The sequence below is a fragment of the Polyodon spathula genome, chromosome 8 (assembly GCF_017654505.1).
Source record: "Polyodon spathula isolate WHYD16114869_AA chromosome 8, ASM1765450v1, whole genome shotgun sequence".
NCBI lineage: Eukaryota > Metazoa > Chordata > Actinopteri > Acipenseriformes > Polyodontidae > Polyodon > Polyodon spathula.
Window position 1 is genome coordinate 11,349,160 of NC_054541.1, and position 21,620 is coordinate 11,370,779.

At 38.0% G+C, this 21,620-nt stretch overlaps 1 protein-coding gene across 1 annotated transcript in view; it reads right to left on the reverse strand.

The window, feature by feature from the left end:
* LOC121319383 (beta-catenin-like protein 1) overlaps positions 1-21,620 on the reverse strand; it is a 40,917-nt gene that overhangs the window by 12,421 nt on the left and 6,876 nt on the right. The window contains exons 4-13 of the mRNA XM_041256774.1: positions 21,109-21,248; positions 20,842-20,939; positions 15,567-15,660; positions 14,107-14,198; positions 13,718-13,790; positions 13,330-13,388; positions 11,633-11,781; positions 9,152-9,333; positions 3,445-3,542; positions 2,671-2,751 (exon numbers count right to left, since the gene is read on the reverse strand). Of these exons, the coding sequence (XP_041112708.1) occupies positions 2,671-2,751; positions 3,445-3,542; positions 9,152-9,333; positions 11,633-11,781; positions 13,330-13,388; positions 13,718-13,790; positions 14,107-14,198; positions 15,567-15,660; positions 20,842-20,939; positions 21,109-21,248 (1,066 nt within the window). The remainder of the gene's footprint in view (positions 1-2,670; positions 2,752-3,444; positions 3,543-9,151; positions 9,334-11,632; positions 11,782-13,329; positions 13,389-13,717; positions 13,791-14,106; positions 14,199-15,566; positions 15,661-20,841; positions 20,940-21,108; positions 21,249-21,620) is intronic.

Below are 21,620 nucleotides of genomic sequence, written 5' to 3' on the forward strand. Positions count from 1 at the left end.
GTTATGTAAAACAATCCAATTGAGAGGTTCTCCTTTTGGTGGCATTTCATTAGTTGTAACTGAAAACCAGAAATCTTCTGTGCTTGATAAACATTTATAAAAGATACAGGCACAAAAACTCAAAAAATTATCTTTTAAATAAATAACCAATACAACTTATTCAACCGATGCTACTACTCTGATTTTTATTATACAGTACATAGAATGTTGTTTCCAGTTATAAACATTTGTGCTGCTAGTTTGACCTTCAACATAATGGTTATTAGGAGGCACTGCTTAGTTAATTCCTCCATCTATCTTGAATTACAAGCGCAGTAGGGAACAACATTTGAACACACAACAAAATCCATATTTGATAAAATCACATCAGTCACAATAAAGCCTCAACCAGCATTTAAAGAAACATCACCTTTGTTTTAAAACAGCCAGTCCACACCCCTGCATTCATAGTTTTCATATAAAAGCTTGTGGTACTAGCCCCTGTTGTAAATGTACAACACATATTCTGCTTGCTACCCAAGCTCCTATAGAGAATCAAGGAATTAGCAATAAGATACGAAGTCAGTGTGCCAGGTTCACTTTGGAGCGAATTGGCAATGATAACCAACATGTGATCTCTACCCAACAGCAGATAGCATGTCTTTCACTATTGCAGCAGCACACAAAACAGTGTGTAGTATATGGTTTCAATACTATTCCAAAGGATATAGAAAGCTACCAAGATTGCAAACAGTACTGTTGGCAACACCAAGTTTTACATCTCAGAAAGTAATTAACACCGTTTTTACTGCCGTTTCATAAAACCTGTGATTTATAATTACGTCTCCCAATGTTTGCATTCAAAATGTTTCAACACTGTAAAAGTGGCAGTACTATGACAACACTATTAGGAGCACAGATGTTCATGCTTCTGGCACTAGTTACTCAGAGCCTGCAGACCTGCAGAAATCCTTATTAACCTGACAGAGCTGCGGCAGTAATTACTTGCCATTGGAGCTAATCAATTTCACGCAATCTCAGCACTCTTCCTTTAGAGCTGCTATCTCTTTTCCTCTGCAACTGGCTACAAAGCTTGGACTATTTTGCTACCATATTACTGGTTTCCTTCTAAAATAGCCTTGATGACAATCTTCCAGATTTAACATCTGTCATGTATTTTTACTCTTTTTCATAAACCACCCTGTTATTTTGTGGGTTGTGCAAACTGCTGTTATACCAAAATGTTATTGCTGCTTATAAAATGATATTGCACCATGTATTTATCTAGAAACACATTCATAGGCAGATATTTTTTACACAAAACAGTTTTAGACATTTTAAAATGACATTATTATACAGTTAGTTTAGTTAGTAATGAAAGGTTTTCACTGGAAGCGTGACTATAATCTCTTTCAATATTCTTATGCCACGTGTGTACACCTGAAGAATCAAATACTATCACGCTGAATTATAAACTCCAGACACCGTGCTCTCTTAATATTTAATTAAAACATTCACAAGGAAAGTTTGCTTTCTACTGCACCTCAAAGTTTAAATTATTCAGTGTTTTTTTTAATTCAGTGTGTACTTTCCTTCAGTGGAAGTACAGAGTGCAGTCTCAGGGGTCTGAGAATTAAGAACCAAAATAGTTTGACTCTGTGCATGACCAAAAACCTTAACACTGCAGCTGCAGTCCAATCCTACCACCAATACCAGACTCCTGTTTCCTCAGTTCTATTCTTCAAGGAAATAAAACACTTACTTTTGAGGCCCCAGTGCAAGGTACAACAATAAAAAGTATTGTAGACTGCACACTCTAGCACCTTCAGTATATACTTCATCACCAGCAGCCCATGAGTTTTAATTATCACTTCATTCCTTTTTGTGAGAGCTGCATATACCACAGCCCCCAGGAGGATCAATGGCCTAGCATTACCACCTCTGCTCATGTATCCGGGTGGTATTCTTTCGGAAAGCAACCCAATATATCGGACACAGATCTCATAAGCTACATTGCAAATCCAATCTGGACAGACGTGTATCTATCTACACCCCCCCCCCCCCCCCCCCCAATCTGTGGGACTATGCAGTATCTGTTCACCTTAAGAAGGCTTAAGACTTTCTCTGTAAGGTGAACATAAGCTCTCTAAATCCTTGTTTGCCTGGAAGCAATTTAATTACATGATTATTGCTCTCTTTTGGCAGAAGGCAGAATTTTCATTTATTTTTAAGTCGTCTAAAAACAACTTGGTTACTGTCTCAGGATTGTGAAGGTCAACAGACAGCTACATAAGTCAATGTCTCTGTGGCAGTAAAACAGTTTGTAAAAAAGCTACTGGAAAAGGATAGCTACGCCATTAATTGCTCCAAGCAGCTTTGCACATTATTGCAAAGTAGTTTTACTCAACTTACTTTAAATTTGAATATCTCTTGTTTTTATTATAAACTAAGCTATGCAGCAATCAATTTAGCTTGTAAAACGTAGGCAGAGGGCTGGTTGGTCCTTGGTAAACTACTGTGGTTATACCACATTGGCCTGGCCATGTCTTATACACATAATACATTCAGTTTTGTGCAATTTTTCAGAGTAAGTCACAATCTAGTAACCTTGGATTCGCTAAACTCTTTTTGGGAAACCTGCCCATCAGAGATTTGTCGTCTTAGCTCCCCAAAAGAAAACAAGTTTCTTACATGTTTCTCTCCTTCAATCTTCTTATCAGCCACCTGAACTGCTTCCAGGTATTTAAAATGCAGCTCCATCAGCCTGTCGACCTGGGAGTGAAAGGAAGACAGAAACACACATTGCTGATACAGAACTGGGATGGAGGCTTACAGACCAAGGACCTGCTGCTGCCTGGACAGCAATGGCTGGCAAAGCATCTGGAAGCCCTGTGGCTCTTCAAATACAGAGAAAGAAAACTAACTGGGAAGACAAGGGGCAATGTGCCCGACAATGCTTCTGAATCAATCTTACTTTAAATGTGACCTGCAATAGCATATTCACAGTGGCAGAAATTATTACATGATGGCAAGCAGTGCTCTTGTAAAATAGCACATTGGAGATAGCGGCGGCGATCATTCCTCAAACCACTTTGGAATTCCACTTCTGGTGTTGCTGGAGTGATCATCAGGAAAGCCATTATCCTAGGGAAATAAATACCTGCAGTGTCTCAGACTCTTCCCTACAGTATAGAGATTTTAATATGGGGGAATAATAATAAAGCACTAAACAAGGCTTTCATTTTCTACCAAATTTAAAATTCCAGTTGTCAACACACCATGAATTAAATGCTTACTTAACAAACACACATTATTTACTTATGGCTAATTTGTATGTTTATGCCTTTTATACTAAGTACAAAGAATTTGTGTGCCTGTTCCTATATTTCAGTTTGGAAAGTTAAAGTGGCAGATTGCATGAGTAAGAACACACCTGAAGACTACACCTTTAGAAAGGCAGCTTACCTTCTCACAGTCGTTCTCTGTGAACTTGCTCAGCAGACGCGTTCTCTGCTGGCCCTTCAGGTTCCGCAGCATTGTGGCAATAATGGAGCACACATGCTCTGCAAGGGTAGACCAGTAAATATTAAAAACCTTACACTAACCTTACATTTAAAAGCACTGTCTTTATTCTGCATGTACTATATATTTATGATAGATGATGGGAACTATGAAAAGGGTTATGATGGTTATAATAGTACAGCACATGCATGGTTTGAAGCACATTGATATTTTAAACACCATAATTTATTCCCTCAACAAAAAACAGGTGCAAGTTAAAAACTGGAGAAAAAAAAAAACACAGTAAAAAGAGGGTGTTGGGTCAGTCACAGCACTGCAGGAGTGTTAGAAAAACATTGTTAGTATATTCAGGTCAGCATGCTCAGTACAGAAGTGCCAACAAAAATATTTAGTAAAAACAGGAGTGGGAAATAAAATACCTTAAACTTTTCCTTGATTGATGTTGAACAGCTTTGTAAAGCCCAAGTCACTACTTCAAATTCTTACTTTATTAGGACTGGTGACATATGGCAAGTGAAAGAAGACCATATCAATTTTCAGTAAACTGCGGCTGTTACAGTCAGCTCTTATACCCATCAAGTCTGTACTTAAATTACATCCTTCATGGTTATACAAGCCCCGTCTGTACAGACAGTAGCATTCACTGGCTAGCTTGTGGGCAGGAATACGGAGCAGCAGCAAATTCAGTATTGGATTACCTAATGAATTTGTTTGTTTGGTGATATCAACAGAGGACAGTCCTTAATAAAGTACATATGCTGCTTCCTGCAGAAGCCCTGCCTCAAGCAGGTAAGGCTACAATGAACCCTAGTACCTCTTATACTCTTCTTGAACAAACAACCAGGCATCTATAATGCATTTGTGGACATGATCATGATTGCTTGAATGGAGATACCGTCTTAATTAGGCATTGAGGCTGGGTTTAGTATGTACTTGGACATGAGGCCTCCAAGGAACACCCTAGTGTTGATGACACAGTAAAGGTCGACACTCAACCCATTCAATAGCATGACAAGGAATTCAAGACTCTCTTGCTAGCCAGAGAGTAGGAAACTTCCCACAGCATTCCCATCCTGTCCTTAAAATCCCTGCAGGGACTGAAATTTACAGTACATTAAGAATGCAGATGGTGGATACATTTATCAGTAACAAATTACACATTACAGTCCTCATTGGAAGAGCGGGGGGGAAAACATACCCAATTCCATGATGACTGCATTCTACTCTCAAGGAAGCCTGGCAAAGGGAACCATGTGGCCATATGATTAAGACAAAGAAACTGGTTTTACACAGTCTAGGAGCTTTTCCAGACCTTGATACTGCAAACCAGAGAGGTTTGGAAACTAGGAGTCTATGCATCTACATTGAATCCACTGACATCCTTAATAGAAAGTCGGGACAACGGAAATCTGTGCGCACAGATTTCTCTTCATTAAAACTAATAAACAAGCACTCTGTTACATATAAATCTCCTTGAATGTATTTGCTCTGAACATTACTGGTTAGTTATGATTCTGGCAAGAATTGATTAAATGTTGTATCTCTATTTCTTTCAAGCTGTGAGGTATTGAAAATGGGAGATGTTTGCCCCATATATACTTACTTGACATTAAAGTTGTGTATGCTTTTGTTTTTGGTACAAAAAAAGAAACCCAGTTCCCACTTTATTTTATTTTATGAATTAAGGAATTCATTTTCCTGCTGTCGCACTATCCACTGTAACACCCAAGACATTTTCTTCATGTTCTAGACACTCCATCTTGGTTGTTTGTAACAAACCTAGACGTTATTGGATATTTAAACAGCTGTTAGCAAGTTGTATGCCTGCCTTAATCCCATCTACTATCACTAATACCCTAAGGATAGACTTGTCCTTGGGGACAGCCTGCTAATGTACAAGACACTGCAAGTGTGGTGGAAAAATATGAAAGAGCAGTGTCTAGTGCACAGGCCAATCCAGCTACTGTAGCTTCAACTCTTTATAATTGAAATGTTTATTATCTTTATTTCTATATAGCTCCTTTCATAGTGGACCACCATCACAAAGCGCTTTACAAAATACTAGACTAGGATGTGTGAACTATGCATCAGCTGAAGAGTCACTTACTACATTTCACCCGCAAGACAGAGCACAATGAGTCAGTGGCTGAGATGGGATTTGAACAGAGCACCTCCTGGTTGCAAGCCCATTTCTTTAACCACTGGACCACACAACTCCTAACTCAATATTCCCTGTGTAAAACAAAGTGGATAGATGCTGCTTTGAGTTTTGCTTGTACAGTATCTAGTTTCACAGCTGGTAGGAGTGAGCCATGAACAGGTACAGCGATTTGCCCAAGGTCATACATTTATTCAGTGACTGAATGGAGCTTCATAACCAAGGTCTCCTGGCACACAGCCTCCTACACAAACCGCTAGACTTAATAATATAACTTGAGAGCTTTAATTATTTAACTTGGAGATTTCTAATGATTTGTGAGGTTGCTTAGCAACAACTGCAACTGTCAATTTTATTACTTTTTCTGTAGGGTTTATTTATTTAAGGATAAATGACTTCTGCCTGAAATTTGAGCAGGATTTCAGTCAGTTGGTGAAAGTCTTTCAGCCAGACATGTCTTTGGTTTTAGTTGAGAGAGAGTATTTTAAGAATAGGTCCTTGTCAATACAGAAAATAAAGAAGTGGTCACCAACAGGCTGCTGAATCTTGCAGATTTTTAAGAAAGAGAAGCAAAAATGTAGAACCTAAAGTGTGACCTTTTGCTTAATTATCGAATATAAAGTACAGGAAAGGGGACATACCAGTAGCTTGCAGGTTAAACCAAAATTAATGTGTTAACATGTGCACATATAGCTACGGAACCAACAGCAGGCTAGAACATTACCCACAGATTACATGGTCATTTTGGTCAAATAAACAAAGAGGATTTAAAAACTGTTATTGTAACCAGCTCTGTGTTTTATTAGCTCACGTCAACGCACACATACACAATCTCCTAGGGATAGACTACTGCAGCCTTTATTAGCTTTGAAACAAATATGCTGCTGTACATTTTCTGGTGAGAAGATGCTCCAGGTTAGGGAGTTTATCAAACCAGAAAGGCGCAAGAAAAAGAACTGCATTGCCTTCTGTTCTACCCTGTGCAGCTGCTGCTCAGTCACTTGGCCAGCAGGAAGGACAGCAACATTACTACGTACAGTGCAGGTCACCTAGTTTTACTCAAATAAAATAATGAAAACCATTACTGGTCGACTACTGCTATAAATGTGATCTTGAGGGAAGGGGAGATCTTTCTGTGTTGGACAATGGATTGGTAATGGAAATGCACTGGACGCCAGCACCAATATACTCCATGGCTTGTTTATTTGAATTACTGGTACCTAATTTATTAAGGATATGTTGATGATGCTGTTGCCTATGTTTAAGTATTGTATTTACTTTAAGAAGATACATAATTCACACAAGTTAAGCAGCAGTTTTATCATCTATATACCATGAGGATCACATTACATGTAACTACTTGCATGAAGATTTAAAATGCTATGAACTTTGCGCTGGAAAAAGTAAAAAAATCAAATAAAAAAGTAGGACAATGTTCAATATCTAAGATCGATTGGAAAGACTTGCAGCTCCCATTCATTTTGAAGAACTAAGCAACACAGATTAAAATACGCAAAAGTTAGTTAAAAATCACCAGTCAGATACTCCTCCCCTTCCCCACATTCTCATACTCCGAATAACTTGTACAAGAGACATGTATTACCAACTTTTATTAAAAAGGAGTGGCATACAGGTATGGACGTATCGCCGTCTCCACAACATAGCAGTCACGGGGGATAAGAAAGCTTTTCAAGCGTCCACTATGCTTGCTTTTCTTGCTTCCATGTCTTTACTAAACAAACTGACATAACTGTCGAACACTCCACTGGTTTCTAACTACTGTATTTGTACTGTGGACATGCCTTAAATTATGCTTGTTACTAAAACGAGAAAAAATAAGAAAAATGGTCTGCAAGCAGCTTAAACAAATTGTTATTTAAGATCACGCCAGCTTTTTATTTATTTTTTTATTTTGTATTATTAATATTTCTGAGGTCCTACGGGATGCGTTTTGATCAATGATGCCCGTGTTTGACAATCTCTAATTACATTTGCCACGAGTCACAGGGAGGAATGCTGACTAAGTGAGTGTGTGCCATGTGTGTCTCCAGCATTCAAACCCAGCATGAAGCCAATGAAACTGCCCAGTGGAAACTCTGAGAAGTGTCTCTGTCGTATGCTAATGGACAAGCCTACAGCAAGAAAAGACTACTCTGGAAATGTGTTCTCTTAAAGAAAATCTGAACATTTAGCTTTGTGACCCAGAGATGAGCCATCAGCACCCACTGCAATTTATAATACAGGGTGACCCTTCATACCTGCAATGATATCCACTCCAGCCTTACAATATTTAAACTGTATTTGTATATAGAACAGAACGTTGCTTTATTCCTTCCATTAATACAGCATTTTAAAAAGCTGCGCTGTTTGTATGTGCCAACTGCTGTTTTAATACAAGTCAATTTAATCACTTCATGTTGTATGCAAACGTGGTTTTATTATTCCCAGTCATTAAGTTCTCTACATTTCAGAAGGGATTTTGTGGGGATCAAACTTGTTGTTTATAATGTTTGAGAGTGGTTTGTTTCCTAATTATTTTAATCCTCATTTGCAGCTGCTCATAATTAATGAATCCGTAAGAGTACATTGTGCCTTCTTAAGTAACTTTTTTCTCTTCAATTAATAAATCAAAAGGAGGAACTGAAGGTCTAGTAACTCCTCCAGGAAAGTGCTTCAGAGATGCCACTGTTTAACCAATCCATGTGATTAGAAAAGCGACAAGGACTCCATGCTCAAGTCAAAACTGCTTTTTTTTAGTCGATTCCTCAAAGAATCCTCTCCCCCCAGACAAGAAATAATAAGAGCTTTACCAAAATAAATGTAATTCCTGGAAATCTTAGTTGTTCTGTGTCAAGGGTTTTCTTACTGAGTTAAGATTACCACAAGGCTGCTACTCAGAGGAGCCCCAATATGGATAACGGGCAAAGGAACCCAGAATAATACATTGCACCTCAATGGGCAGTCCACTCGGAATCATTCTGAAACTTAATGTTACCAGCCTGACGTTTCACAGTGCAAATGTGTGTTTGTGATTTACTCATTTAGAATCTTGCAACCCAGAATTCAGAAACCATACCCTTCAGGTCATAGCAGAGCACAGCCCACCCAAAACTATTTTCAATCGGTCTGCAGCCTTGTAGATTTACAGTGCCAGGCAAACAGAGAATGCTGCTCTAGGGCCCTTATCTCTGCTTTCTATGCTTCTGTTGTTGCACGTCTGAGATTAATTAATTTTGTCCCAGACATGAAAGAGACAACAGAAGAAGCTAATCTGTTCACCTTAGGTGGGCTGGAAAAACCAAATAGCATTAATTAGAGGAAGACAATTTCTTTGTTACCTTCCAAGATCACTATTTTTAATCACATAGCAATTATGCTGGAGGAGGGGAAGGGGGCTTTCAAATCTGGACAGCTAGAAAATATAATTTTAAAAAGGTCCACAGCGCTAACAATACAGTTCCAGCCAATCTTACCTAATATGTATTTACTCACCTTCATGTTCCTTGTCAGAGAAGCCAGCTTTCTTCATTTTCTTGGGGGTTTTCATGAAGAGGGGAAAGATAGTCCGTAACCCCAGGATGTCTACAAACTTGTGGCAGTTATCTGACCCCTCTGGGCCAATCATGGCATGGTCCAACACTTTGAGCGCACTTGTCCGAGACATCTTCTTCTCTCTGCGGGGGTAAATGCACAAGAGACTCAGCAAAGGAGACTCTGGGTTCCAGAATAAAAAACAACACGTACAGTAAGCTAAAGTGAAATTGGAGGTATACTATCAATGTCATTTTTTAGCAAGTTTCTTGAAGGAAATCTGCTAAAATCATTCAAAAGTTGAATTTTTAATAAAATATGAAAGTGAATCCACTTATATTATAAGAATACTAACTTGTATTACAGTGATGTAACTTTAAAAGGTTATTGCCATAAAGGCTTTTACTGGGAAGAAAAAGTAGTGACTGCTCCTGACCTTTACATTTTATATTCTTTTTAAAGACAGAGAAGATACGGGTTGCCCTTAGCTGAGATTTAAATACCACGTATCTGGGGATCCAGGGAGAAAGGGCTAAGCTTATGGAGCACTCGGGAAGAACAACCTTTACACATACAAGTTTTAATCATTATCTTAAAAACTGTCAAAAACAGAAAACACATTCTGAGAAGAAATTGCTATGCCAACAATGTGCACACTGTTCCCATTCTACCTGGGCAAGCATCTAGGTTCAGAGAACACATGGTTCCACCAAGAGAATGTGTCTTAACAGGAATATTTTCAGTTAAACGGTTATTTACTTATTAATGTTTCAAAAACATGTTTGCTTATGGCTTTTTAACTGAACATGATCTTCTGAAGGCTGTCCGAGGAGAAACTGTATTTGACCTATGTTTTTTCTATTGATCAAAGACAGCCTTTCGAAGCTGGTGACAACTCATTACCATGAATACAGGGCTCCAGATAAGACCCGAAGCAAGTAATTCAGCGAGTGGCACAGCCTATCTCAGTCAATCTGATGGCAACACAGCCCTATTCTTCCAATCTGTCCTGTTGTCACTCCAGGCTCCTTGACTGAGCTTTCATGAACCCTGGGCTCAAGTCTGTATTGTTCTGATATTACATGCACTAATTTACTAATGCTGTGCATGACATGAGAAACATGGCCTTGATGCCACTGTTAAATGTTTCTTAGGATTATGCATTCGCTATTACCTGATCCCTAATAGTACGTAATACTTGTAGCTGGTTTAAAAGCTATACAGAGTAAAGAAATATATATATATATATATATATATATATATATATATATATATATATATATATATATATATATAAAGCCTACAATAGCAGATGGAAGCCCACTGTACCCGTTTTCGACAGGCTTTCCTGTTGTCTTTTCAAACCAATGTCCTTTGATTATTAACAGTCCTCAAAAGACCCAGTCCTAAATGTTTTCCATACTCTAATAGAGTAAAAAGCATTTGATTAATGAGTTATTTCCTGGTTGCCATTTGATGTTACTGAAGAAACATCCTTGGTTTATGCAATCAGTTAGCAAACTGAAAGGGTGACTGAGGTGAACCCTTCCAGCATTTAGAAACATCCTCACATTTTCATAAACTTAGAATGCAAGATGTTAGGAGAGCAGCATTGAAGCTTCAATTATTATGGACAACTTAAACATTTAGCCTTACTATAATTGTCTATCGATTTTGAGGTCTCCCATGTATGATTAGAGGAATATTTATTCAGTGAACATCAGACATTTAAAAAAACAAACAGCAGACGCATGATTGGAGTGGCAGGCTGTGTTTTTTTTAGTGATTTTCTTTTCTTTCTGTTTAAGGTCAAGTAGCTGATTTCTGTCAGGATGTAGCTGATTAAACTGTCAGTTCTGTAATCCCTGCTGGAAAGTGGGGCTCTATCCACTGAATCAGTAATGGAATACTTCTGATTTATATGTTGCAGGCTTTACTCGAGAGACCTAAATGTTTCACAATAGATTTCTAGATGGATTCCGGAAGACTGTAATGTAACCCTCAAATTCAATCACATGTTGACAATATGCTTTATTCAAAATTAATTTAACATGCATTTCATTTTATCCAAGTGAAAAACAAGGTTAATTCATGTCTCTGTAAGGACGATTATAAAAACAACCTTAATGTAGGATGACTAATCCCACAACAGCTCAAAAGAGCAGAACATGAACTTGCTGAAATTAAACTGTATTTATTGCCTGTTTATTTCTGATGTTATTATTTTCAGTATGAAGAAAACAGATGCACATTATTTAGAAATACTTCTAAAATACATATTTTTTTAATATATAAAATACGGTAAATGAAATCTAAGTAAACGCTTGTATCGAAAACACTTGCTGAAACGTTTTACTCAGAATTTTTTTAATGAAGTGTTCAAGTGATGCATGTAAAGTAATTGTTCTTGTTTTCCTTTCCCTCCTGTTGCATGCACCTTACCTTAGCATGAGGTTCATGAGCTGCAGACCCTCTCCCTTCAGGAAGCGTTCCCGATTGGATGCCAACATGAGACAGGAGCACAGAGATACAAAGAGGTTCTCCATCATCTCCTGCTCCTCTGCAGTGGACGGATTGTGCCGCTTGAACACCTGACAAATCCAATCACCTTAATTAAGACACTAGTTTTATTTAGGAAAAGTTAGTTGACAATACAATCTAAGGTTTACTTTATATATAGAAAAGAAATAAATTAAAAAAAAGATAATTGATATAATCCCAACCTGTGTATAAAACTACTGTAACTGTAGTCTGGTCTTTAACTTAGATCAGATACACACTACCTGCAGATATACATATTACTGTATTTCTGTGAAACTGATACATTATGGTGGTTCATCTAAATGTGGGATGGCTTAGCTTGCCATTTACAGAAGCCGACAGAAAATACACTCATCTTTTATTATCCCTCGGGCTGCCATCAATGAATGTACTTGTTTCTACTATTTTTACCAAATAAATTAAACACATTTAATCTATTGCAGCTTGCATTTCAATCAGAGCAAGGTCTTTCTTGTGACAGGCATTTTGATTAATAGTACACAGACCAACATGTCTTCATGACCGATCATGCACACAGTACATAACCATCGTGTTGTGATATGAGATTTACAGAACATTATATCTTTACAAATTCCACGCACGTCTAGACTTGTTACATAAAATTAGAAAAAGAGGGGTTTAAATCACTTTCCAGTTTTGTTACATTGTAAATGTTTTAATTAGCCTTATTTATTTTTTCTACAAATGCTTTTCCACATACCAGTTTCTATCATGTTACTATTGTCTAACACCTGTTCCTGGGCGAAAGAAATTAGGGAGAGAATTTAACATTTAGAATGGATTGCTTACGAATCTCATCAGGATTCAATACACCTCTCTCCATTGACGTGGAACAGCTTAGAATTAAATAACATGACCCTCTGATGTTTCTTCCTAACAACAAATGTATGAGGCATGTATTTAACTCAAGGTACTTTGAAAACCTCTGCTGTATGTTAATGTCATCTAATGATCTGCTGATTGCAATACTGAAAAAGCGATTCTAATCCCAAGTGCTATGCTACTGCAGTTCTGTACTACGTCTCAAAAAAAATAAAAAAATAAAAAAGGGTGCTTGAAAACCCTTCCAGCATACTTTTAAAAGGCTCTCTTCAAGAACTTGTGCTTGGAAAACAGAGGTGGGAATGCTCACTGAACCTGAGCCCTGTCAGCTCAGTATTCATGATCAGCTATCTCTAATCAACCATGGCTGCACTGCATTGTTTTTATTTTCTGTTCTGCACAGCTTTGAATTTATGACATGCTCTCTCTGATCGTCCAGTATCTCTGTTCAGCCTGTACAGGTCTCCAATGCCAGAGAAAGTAATATTGTAATTAATGTTCTGTTATATATTAGGTCTATTGGTCTATTTACTGTAGTGTACTACTGAGATGGAGAGATGCGATTCATGAAAGACGCACATATTATGCACCTGGATTATATGTTGGCATTTATACCTTAAGTCTAACAGATCTCTACAGTTACATGCAAGCAACAAAGGAAAGTAAGTTAGTTTGGGCAATCGAGTTATTTAATAACAACCAAGTTGATAAACACGTTTGGTGCCGCATGGAGGAGAAACACAAGAGGTACTTACAGAAAGCTGCTGCAGTAACACATCAATCCCATCCAGTTCTCCCAGCAGATCCCTGGTGTCTGCAGGACAGACAGAGAGGGGAAAAAACAGAGCCAGGTTGTCAGGATAAGAAGCTTTTAACAATCAATAGTATAAAATATGCACAGGAAGAAAGTAATTAGCACAGAGCAAGAAGTTTGAGTGCTCTGGGTTTGTGAGAGTGGTAATCAGATAGAAGCCGGACATAATATCTACACAGAACTCTGTCAACAGTAACTGAGCATTCATAATATACTGGCTAACAGTAATACCTAGATGATGGCACACTATCAATGAATTACAACAAAATTGCAGTTAAATGTTTGAATCTCTTCAACACACTGCAGCGATTAGCTTTGTATCTACTTACTGTCGTTGTTCTGAAGCAAGATGGCTAGGATTTCACTGCAGTACAGCTTGTTTGCATCAAATGGCATTTTTGCCTGTTGGAAAGAAAATTGTTTAGCATTTGTTTTTAAAAGCATCCATAAAAGATGACACAAGATATTTAGTTACTGTGTCACACACAGTTTCACAAAACTGGAGTGGTTTTTCAGTTGTGAGACACCATCTTGCTAAAAGGTCCAGTATGCCAAGGAGGTGGGGGAGCTCCTCAGAGGCATTATACATAATTTTGCTGCCAAATCATCAGGGCCATGTTGTCTAATACAGTTTGCCAGCTGCTCTAGGACCAGATACGTAAAATACAGGAAACCACTCCATAAAACCACCACTGTTCCTGGACTAACAAAATCCTACCTTTATTCTTTTTAACAGCCACTGCATTAGGCCCTGCTGAGCAGCTTCTGTGCACATTCCAGGTCTGAATTCAGCCACATTCTCAATTATACCTTTGGAAATATAAATAAATAAATAAATAAATGAATTTCACATTCCACTATCCTTCATCCTCCCGGCTACTATAAACTGATCGCAAGTTTAAAAAAAAAAAAAAAAAAAAAAAAAAACACTTCATCTGTAAACAGCTTCTGTAAACCTCACAACTCTCGACTACACTGGACTATGGCACCCAGTTGTTTCAGTAGTTGCATCAGCTTGTATTAGCACTGAACTGCTCCATGCCTTGCTGTATTCTACTACTGCACTTAATTATAACTACTCCCTGTATCCATTGCTTGATTTTACTCTTATAGGTATCAGTAGTCACATTTTTTGTAACTGCTCTTATTTGAAATCATTCTCATCCATTCATCATTCTTACTACATGCTCTTACTCTACTTTACTCATACAAGCACATATTTTTTTACTAGAAATGCTCTTAGTCAAACTCTCTCTTTAATGTAATTTACTATATTCTTTATTTGCTCTTATCTGAACTGGATCTTATTTTCTACTGATTTTACTTCACCTTATAACTGCTCTTATCTGTAATGTGATATTCTGTAATGTGACTCTTTGTAACAATTGTAAGTCGCCCTGGATAAGGGCGCCTGCTAAGATGAACACAAGGGTAACGATTAATGTAACCTAAAAGCCAAAGCAATATAAAGAAGACAGAAATGTAATCAAAGCCTGGTCAGACAAAGCTCAACCACAATGGTCTTTTAACAGTGACCACTAACACTGGCAATAGCGGCAGTCACGCTTATGAAATCCTCTTGTTTGCATCCCATGTAGAATGTAGAACTAATTTAATCGCACAGGCTCAACAAGACCCAACTGCATGAAAAGAGCTGACCTGTAAACATGAATTCATCCCAAGGGAATCTTTATTGCCTGTTTTTCAGCCCAGGGAAAACAAACACACACACACACAGACACACACACACTTCTTTGAAGCAAAGGAAGTTGAGAGTTCAGTCCAACTCCAGATAACTGTTCAATAAGAGGACGTGAGGCTGGGTACTGAGAGAGACCGGGCTGGAAGCTGCAATGTAGGTTTTATTAAAGCTTTTTATCTTCTTTTTACATTCACTAAGTGTCCTCTAAGCACAACTGGCCTCCACAAACTAACCCACTGATGCTGTACAATCTGCCCAAATAAGTTTACTTACTAAATCTACATTTTGTCTGACGGAGAGAAGTCATTTGAAATGCACCTGACTACCAAGGCGTTCCAGGGATTAACTGTATTTTGTACTTTATACTTACAATATACTGCTAAATGTGTGTGTTAGCATAGGGCAGGTGCGTCTTCCTGCATTTCCTAAATTACATGTAAAACTGGTGGGGTTCAAGCATATACTCTCTTACTTACCAAGTGTGTTGTAGACGCCATCTGCCTCCTCCTTCACCTGCTCATCTAGTCGCTCCATGTTCTGTACCAGTAACGCCACCACTTGCCCCTCCACCTGAAACGTGGGAAATGCATCACAGTGCTGAACATGTACCGTGACTGGTCATTTCCCTCTGGACTGCAGAGACTCACAACTCAGATTCCCTGTCCTGCTCAATTCATATCACTGGCATCCTCATGCTGTTTATGTCATGGGACAGGCCCCTAAATCATCACTTATTACAGTCATCTCTAAACTCTAAGCAGAATGAACATGCACTTAGAGACATTAAATTAGGTGAATCATCTCTAATGTGAAGTACATGTCTAAAATATGCTTAAAATTTGATATCCAGTATATATCTGGTCACCGTGACTTTATTAATTAATAATAATAATAATAATAATAATAATTTCACCAATATCTACAGGAAAACCAGAAAATAGACACTGTACTACAGAATGTTCTAGCCTTCTAAAATACCTTAAGGAATACTGACTTAACAATAACCTATCACAGGGGTCCACCAACTTTCTTTTGATACCTTTAGTGAGAGCGGTTATTCATTTGTACCAGTAAAAAGTAATACTGCTTTCAATACTGGCCGATTGCAAATGCAACATAAACCTGCCTGTAAGCGCGGGCACTATGGTTTATTTTATTTTTATGTACAGAGAATTAATTACACTGTGTAACAAAAAAAAAAAAACATTTTTTTGTTCCTGGGTAGCACGTGTTATTTCCTAATTGCTTCTGCCTCAAAAGTATAGAAAATGGCCAACACATTGACTGTACTCTAATTTAATAGCTTAACCAAAAAAAAAAAAAAAAAAAGACAGGCGCAGTATCACCACCCAGGAGGTAATCGAGAAATCTATCTGCATGTTCTCTTGTTTTAAATATTAGAGATAACACTATGTAATACAGTTTTTGTTCCTGGGTAGCACATGTTATTTCCTAATTGCTTATGCCTCAAAAGTATACAAAATGACTATTACTCCCCACAGACTTTGCTTTTGTGACCAGGACAGTGATATTTCAAAATATCACTATTTTCAATGGGAAAATGGGCAAATGTGTGTCTTTTCATTCACATAATAATTTAGAATACATAGAATAAATACAGTATAATTGTAAATCTCGAAAAACTACTCACTTCTAAATCTTTTGTAGTCATCTTTGTATTACTTTAGTATAAATACATGTTAATTTGGATTCATATGTTGTTTTTTTTTTACTTTATGCGAACAAAAAGACACACATTTTCCCATTTTCCCACTGGAAATAGTGATATTTTGAAATATCACTGTCCTGGTCACAAAAGCAAAGTTTGTGAGGAATAATAGCCATTTTCTATACTTTTGAGGCATAAGCAATTAGGAAATAACACTTACTACCCAGGAACAAAAATTGTGTTACATAGTGTTATCAAGAACCAAAAAAACCCTGTATTTACTTATTTTTATTTAAAAAACGTATTATAAAAGTGAATTCATATCACCCCCCCTTTTGGTACATACTGTTAGCACAGACAAAAGCGGGTGTCAATGTTGCATTCGAAATAGCCACAAGGACTTATCTGCAGCATTCGTGTGAATGAACTGATCCCCTCGCTTTGTCACGGTCATTTGGGAGAGAACATTTGTATATGTGCTGCAGCCCCACTGAAACCACCTTGCAGCCCCAGTTTGGGAAGCCCTGAACTATCAATCCAAGAAAGATCAACTGAAAAGCACACCTGCTGGGTTAAGACATGCCACTGTCCACTCAACAAGCTGTTACGCACAGCGAATCGCTAATCTCATTTTAATATCTGACATGGGGAGGGGCCTTTCAAGTATAATAGCATGTATTACAGTTAAAAATCAATTGCCACAAGACTAACAGAGCAGCACAGAAACATATTAACAAAATGCCCTGGAGCCTTCCAGCACCATGCTAATAATATTTAAAGACATATACATACCGTATTCCTTTGAATTTAAGACGCCCTCGAATTTAAGACACCCTCAATTTGAGGGAAAAAATTAAAACACCAAATAAACATGCATTTATAAAGATACAACCTCAGTTATACATATGGAGTCAGTTTGCAGCTGTCAGCTATCACACAGAGCATTACACTTACAGTGGCTTGCGAAAGTATTGACCCTCCCTTGGTATTTTTCTTATTTTGTTGCCTTACAACCTGGAATGAAAATTGATTTTTTGGGGGGTTGTATCATTTGATTTACACAACATGCCTACCAATTTGAAGATGCAAAATATTTTTTATGGTGAAACAAACAAGAAATAAGACAAAAAAAAACAGAAAACTTGAGCATGCATAAGTATTCACCCCCCCAAACTCAATACTTTGTAGAGCCACCTTTTGCAGCAATTACAGCTGCAAGTCTCTTGGGGTATGTATCTATAAGCTTGGCACATCTAGCCACTGGGATTTTTGCCCATTCTTCAAGGCAAAACTGCTCCAGCTCCTTCAAGTTGGATGGGTTCCGCTGGTGTACAGCAATCTTTAAGTCATACCACAGATTCTCAATTGGATTGAGGTCTGGGCTTTGACTAGGCCATTCCAAGACATTTAAATGTTTCCCCTTAAACCACTCGAGTGTTGCTTTAGCAGTATGCTTAGGGTCATTGTCCTGCTGGAAGGTGAACCTCCGTCCCAGTCTCAAATCTCTGGAAGACTGAAACAGGTTTCCCTCAAGAATTTCCCCGTATTTAGCGCCATCCATCATTCCTTCAATTCTGACCAGTTTCCCAGTCCCTGACGATGAAAAACATCCCCAACACATGGTGCTGCCACCACCATGCTTCACTGTGGGGAAGATGTTCTCGGGTGATGAGAGGTGTTGGGTTTGTGACAGACATAGCATTTTCCTTGATGGCCAAAAAGCTCAATTTTAGTCTCATCTGACCAGAGTACCTTCTTCCATATGTTTGGGGAGTCTCCCACATGTCTTTTTGCAAACACCAAACGTGTTTGCTTATTTTTTTCTTTAAGCAATGGCTTTTTTCTGGCCACTCTTCTGTAAGGCCCAGCTCTGTGGAGTGTACGGCTTAAAGTGGTCCTATGGACAGATACTCCAATCTCCTCTGTGGAGCTTTGCAGCTCCTTCAGGGTTATCTTTGGTCTCTTTGTTGCCTCTCTGATTAATGCCCTCCTTGCCTGGTCCGTGAGTTTTGGTGGGGCGGCCCTCTCTTGCCAGGTTTGTTGTGGTGCCATATTCTTTCCAATTTTTAATAATGGCTTTAATGGTGCTCCGTGGGAAGTTTTGGATATTTTTTTATAACCCAACCCTGATCTGTACTTCTCCACAACTTTGTCCCTGACCTGTTTGGAGAGCTCCATGGTCTTCATGGTGCCCCTTGCTTAGTGGTGTTGCAGACTCTGGGGCCTTTCAGAACAGGTGTATATATACTGAGATCATGTGACAGATCATGTGACACTTAGATTGCACACAGGTGGACTTTATTTAATTTGATGTGACTTCTGAAGGTAATTGGTTGCACCAGATCTTATTTAGAGGCTTAATAGCAAAGGGGGTGAATACATATGCATGCACCACTTTTCCATTATTTATTTTTTAGAATTTTTTGAAAAAAGTTATTTTTTTTATTTCACTTCACCAATTTGGACTATTTTGTGTATGTCCATTATATGAAATCCAAATAAAAATCCATTTTAATTCCAGGTTGTAAGGCAACAAAATAGGAAAAATACCAAGGGGGGTCAATACTTTCGCAAGCCACTGTATGTGCTGCTTCTCATTTCCAGTCATGATTATTCACACCTGTTTTTCTCCAAATTTATGAACTGTGGTACTGCTTGGCATGACGAAAAATATGGGTCTGATCAGCATTTCTGATCTGTCCAAGCTGGTGCTGTTTCTTACAACTGAGTCTAATAATGAAACGCTGTAATTGTAAAAGCTTCGAATGCTTCAGGAAGCTAATGATACCTCTTTGGAAATGGCTGCCTCTATGTCATGGATAAATCGAGATCAGGCAGTGACGTCTGTTTGTCTTTTCTTGGCACTCAGTCACGTTGCTGTTTGTGTACTCGGGTAGTCACGTCTTTTGTTGGCGATTTTAATACACGCATCACTATGCTGCACTCAAATTTAAGACGCAGGCAATTTTTGAGAAGAAAAAATTATTTAAAAAATGCCTTTTAAATTCAAAGAAATAAGGTAAATCACAGCTAATTCCCCAAGATTAAACTAACCGCACTGCAGTCAATTTAAAAGAACAGAATGTTGAAAAGTCTATACACAGACATGAGAATAGCCAGACTTATATCACACAAGAATCTTTCTGTCTGCAGTCTTACACAAAGTACATTTAGAAAAGCTGTTTATACACCAGGCGCATGTATTTATATGTCTATACTGTATATTATAGGACTACACATTCATCAGTGTGTTTCCAGCTTGTATATTAAGGTCAGCACCATTAATTAAAAAAATGAAAATGTAATATTGAGCTGCTTTTAGATAATAGGTTAGTTTCCACAAACAACCTTGGACCACCTGAACCCTGATATCTGCATTCTCCTTGTCAGCTGAAGCAAAACAGTCTTTTAATTAAAACAATTTGCAGACACAACCGGATACAAAGAGTTAAGGCCTTTACAATTAACCCAGGACAGCAAATTACATGTCTCTGATATGTGGTAGTGGGTGCTGAACGACAAGAGGCTTAAACTGCTGATGCGTTTGCAAGCTTTACAAACAGGAGAATAAATTTCAATCAATGACAAAGTGCACCAGACCACTACAGCTCAGATGAAGTTCTTTGTGAAAAGACTGAGAACCCTAAAGTACTCATTACAGTACAAATTCACCACAGGGATGGAAATAAAACTCCCACTGCATAGCAGCGTGATCCAGTACTGGTTTTACTATGAGTTTAATAAGAAACGACTGAGCTTGTTACCTGTACACTGTTGCTAATCAAGCTCGTAGTAAAGCCTGGAAAAGGTGAAACTGCTATGCAATAGGCATCTTATTTCCATCCCTGCATCGGATAGAACAAGTAACGCATTTTTTTTTTTTTTACAAATGTAAAAGAAATTAGATTTCATCATGTTACCTACATCCATTAATTATAATCTATTATTGCAAAGTTATTATTTTTTTTTCTGTTTAGGTTTTGCAAGTATTTCCTCTTGCCAAATGTAAAACCCCTGGGAGTAATCACTGTGTAGCAGACTGAGCTGCAGCAATGCAGACTAAAGACGGCAACAGCACTCACCAAAGCATCGATAAGCACTTCAGCCCCTTCCTCGCTCTCCTGAAGTGTATCAATATCTGTCAGCTCCTGCAACAGATCTACCACTCCAATGGCTACATGTAACAGATGTTAAGGAGACAGTGCAAACAAACAACACAGTAGCGCAGTAATGCTATAAAGATGTTTTAGGAGGAACACAAATTATTCAGAAATAGTGCAAGATCAAAGCTGTTGATTGATAGTTTGCATTGTCTGGTGTAAAACCATTGTCCAGGAATAAAAGGATATCAGTGTTCTCATGGCTAAGTAACCCGAGAAAGGAATGGACTGCATTCAGCTCGACGAGCAGGTGATAGAGGTCTGGCATGGTGGCAATCACATGCATCTCCTGGATAATATCATTCAGATCCAGCTCTGACTCCATGAACCTGACCAGAAAAAAAGAGCGAGCAGGAGTTAGATATCTATACTAGTTTTAGGAGAATTTCATCAAAAACAAATAGAAATATGTGGCTAAAAACAAACATACACAGTACAGCAAAACAAACCTTGGCACGTGAGTGGAACAGGTTACTATCAGATTAACTGAGTCTAAACCTTACTAAGATGAACCTGGGGGGTGTGCATATTGTCATCTGAGGGCAGTGATGTATTATATATAGGGCTTCTGTTTTTTGGTTTTTATTAACTTCATTTTTTGGTGCTTTTTTTTTTTTTTTTTAGTATGTCAAGTTTTATTTATTTTTTTGTTTTTTTTTTCCCCCTGGGCTTTCGCTTTTTATATACTGTATGAAATCATT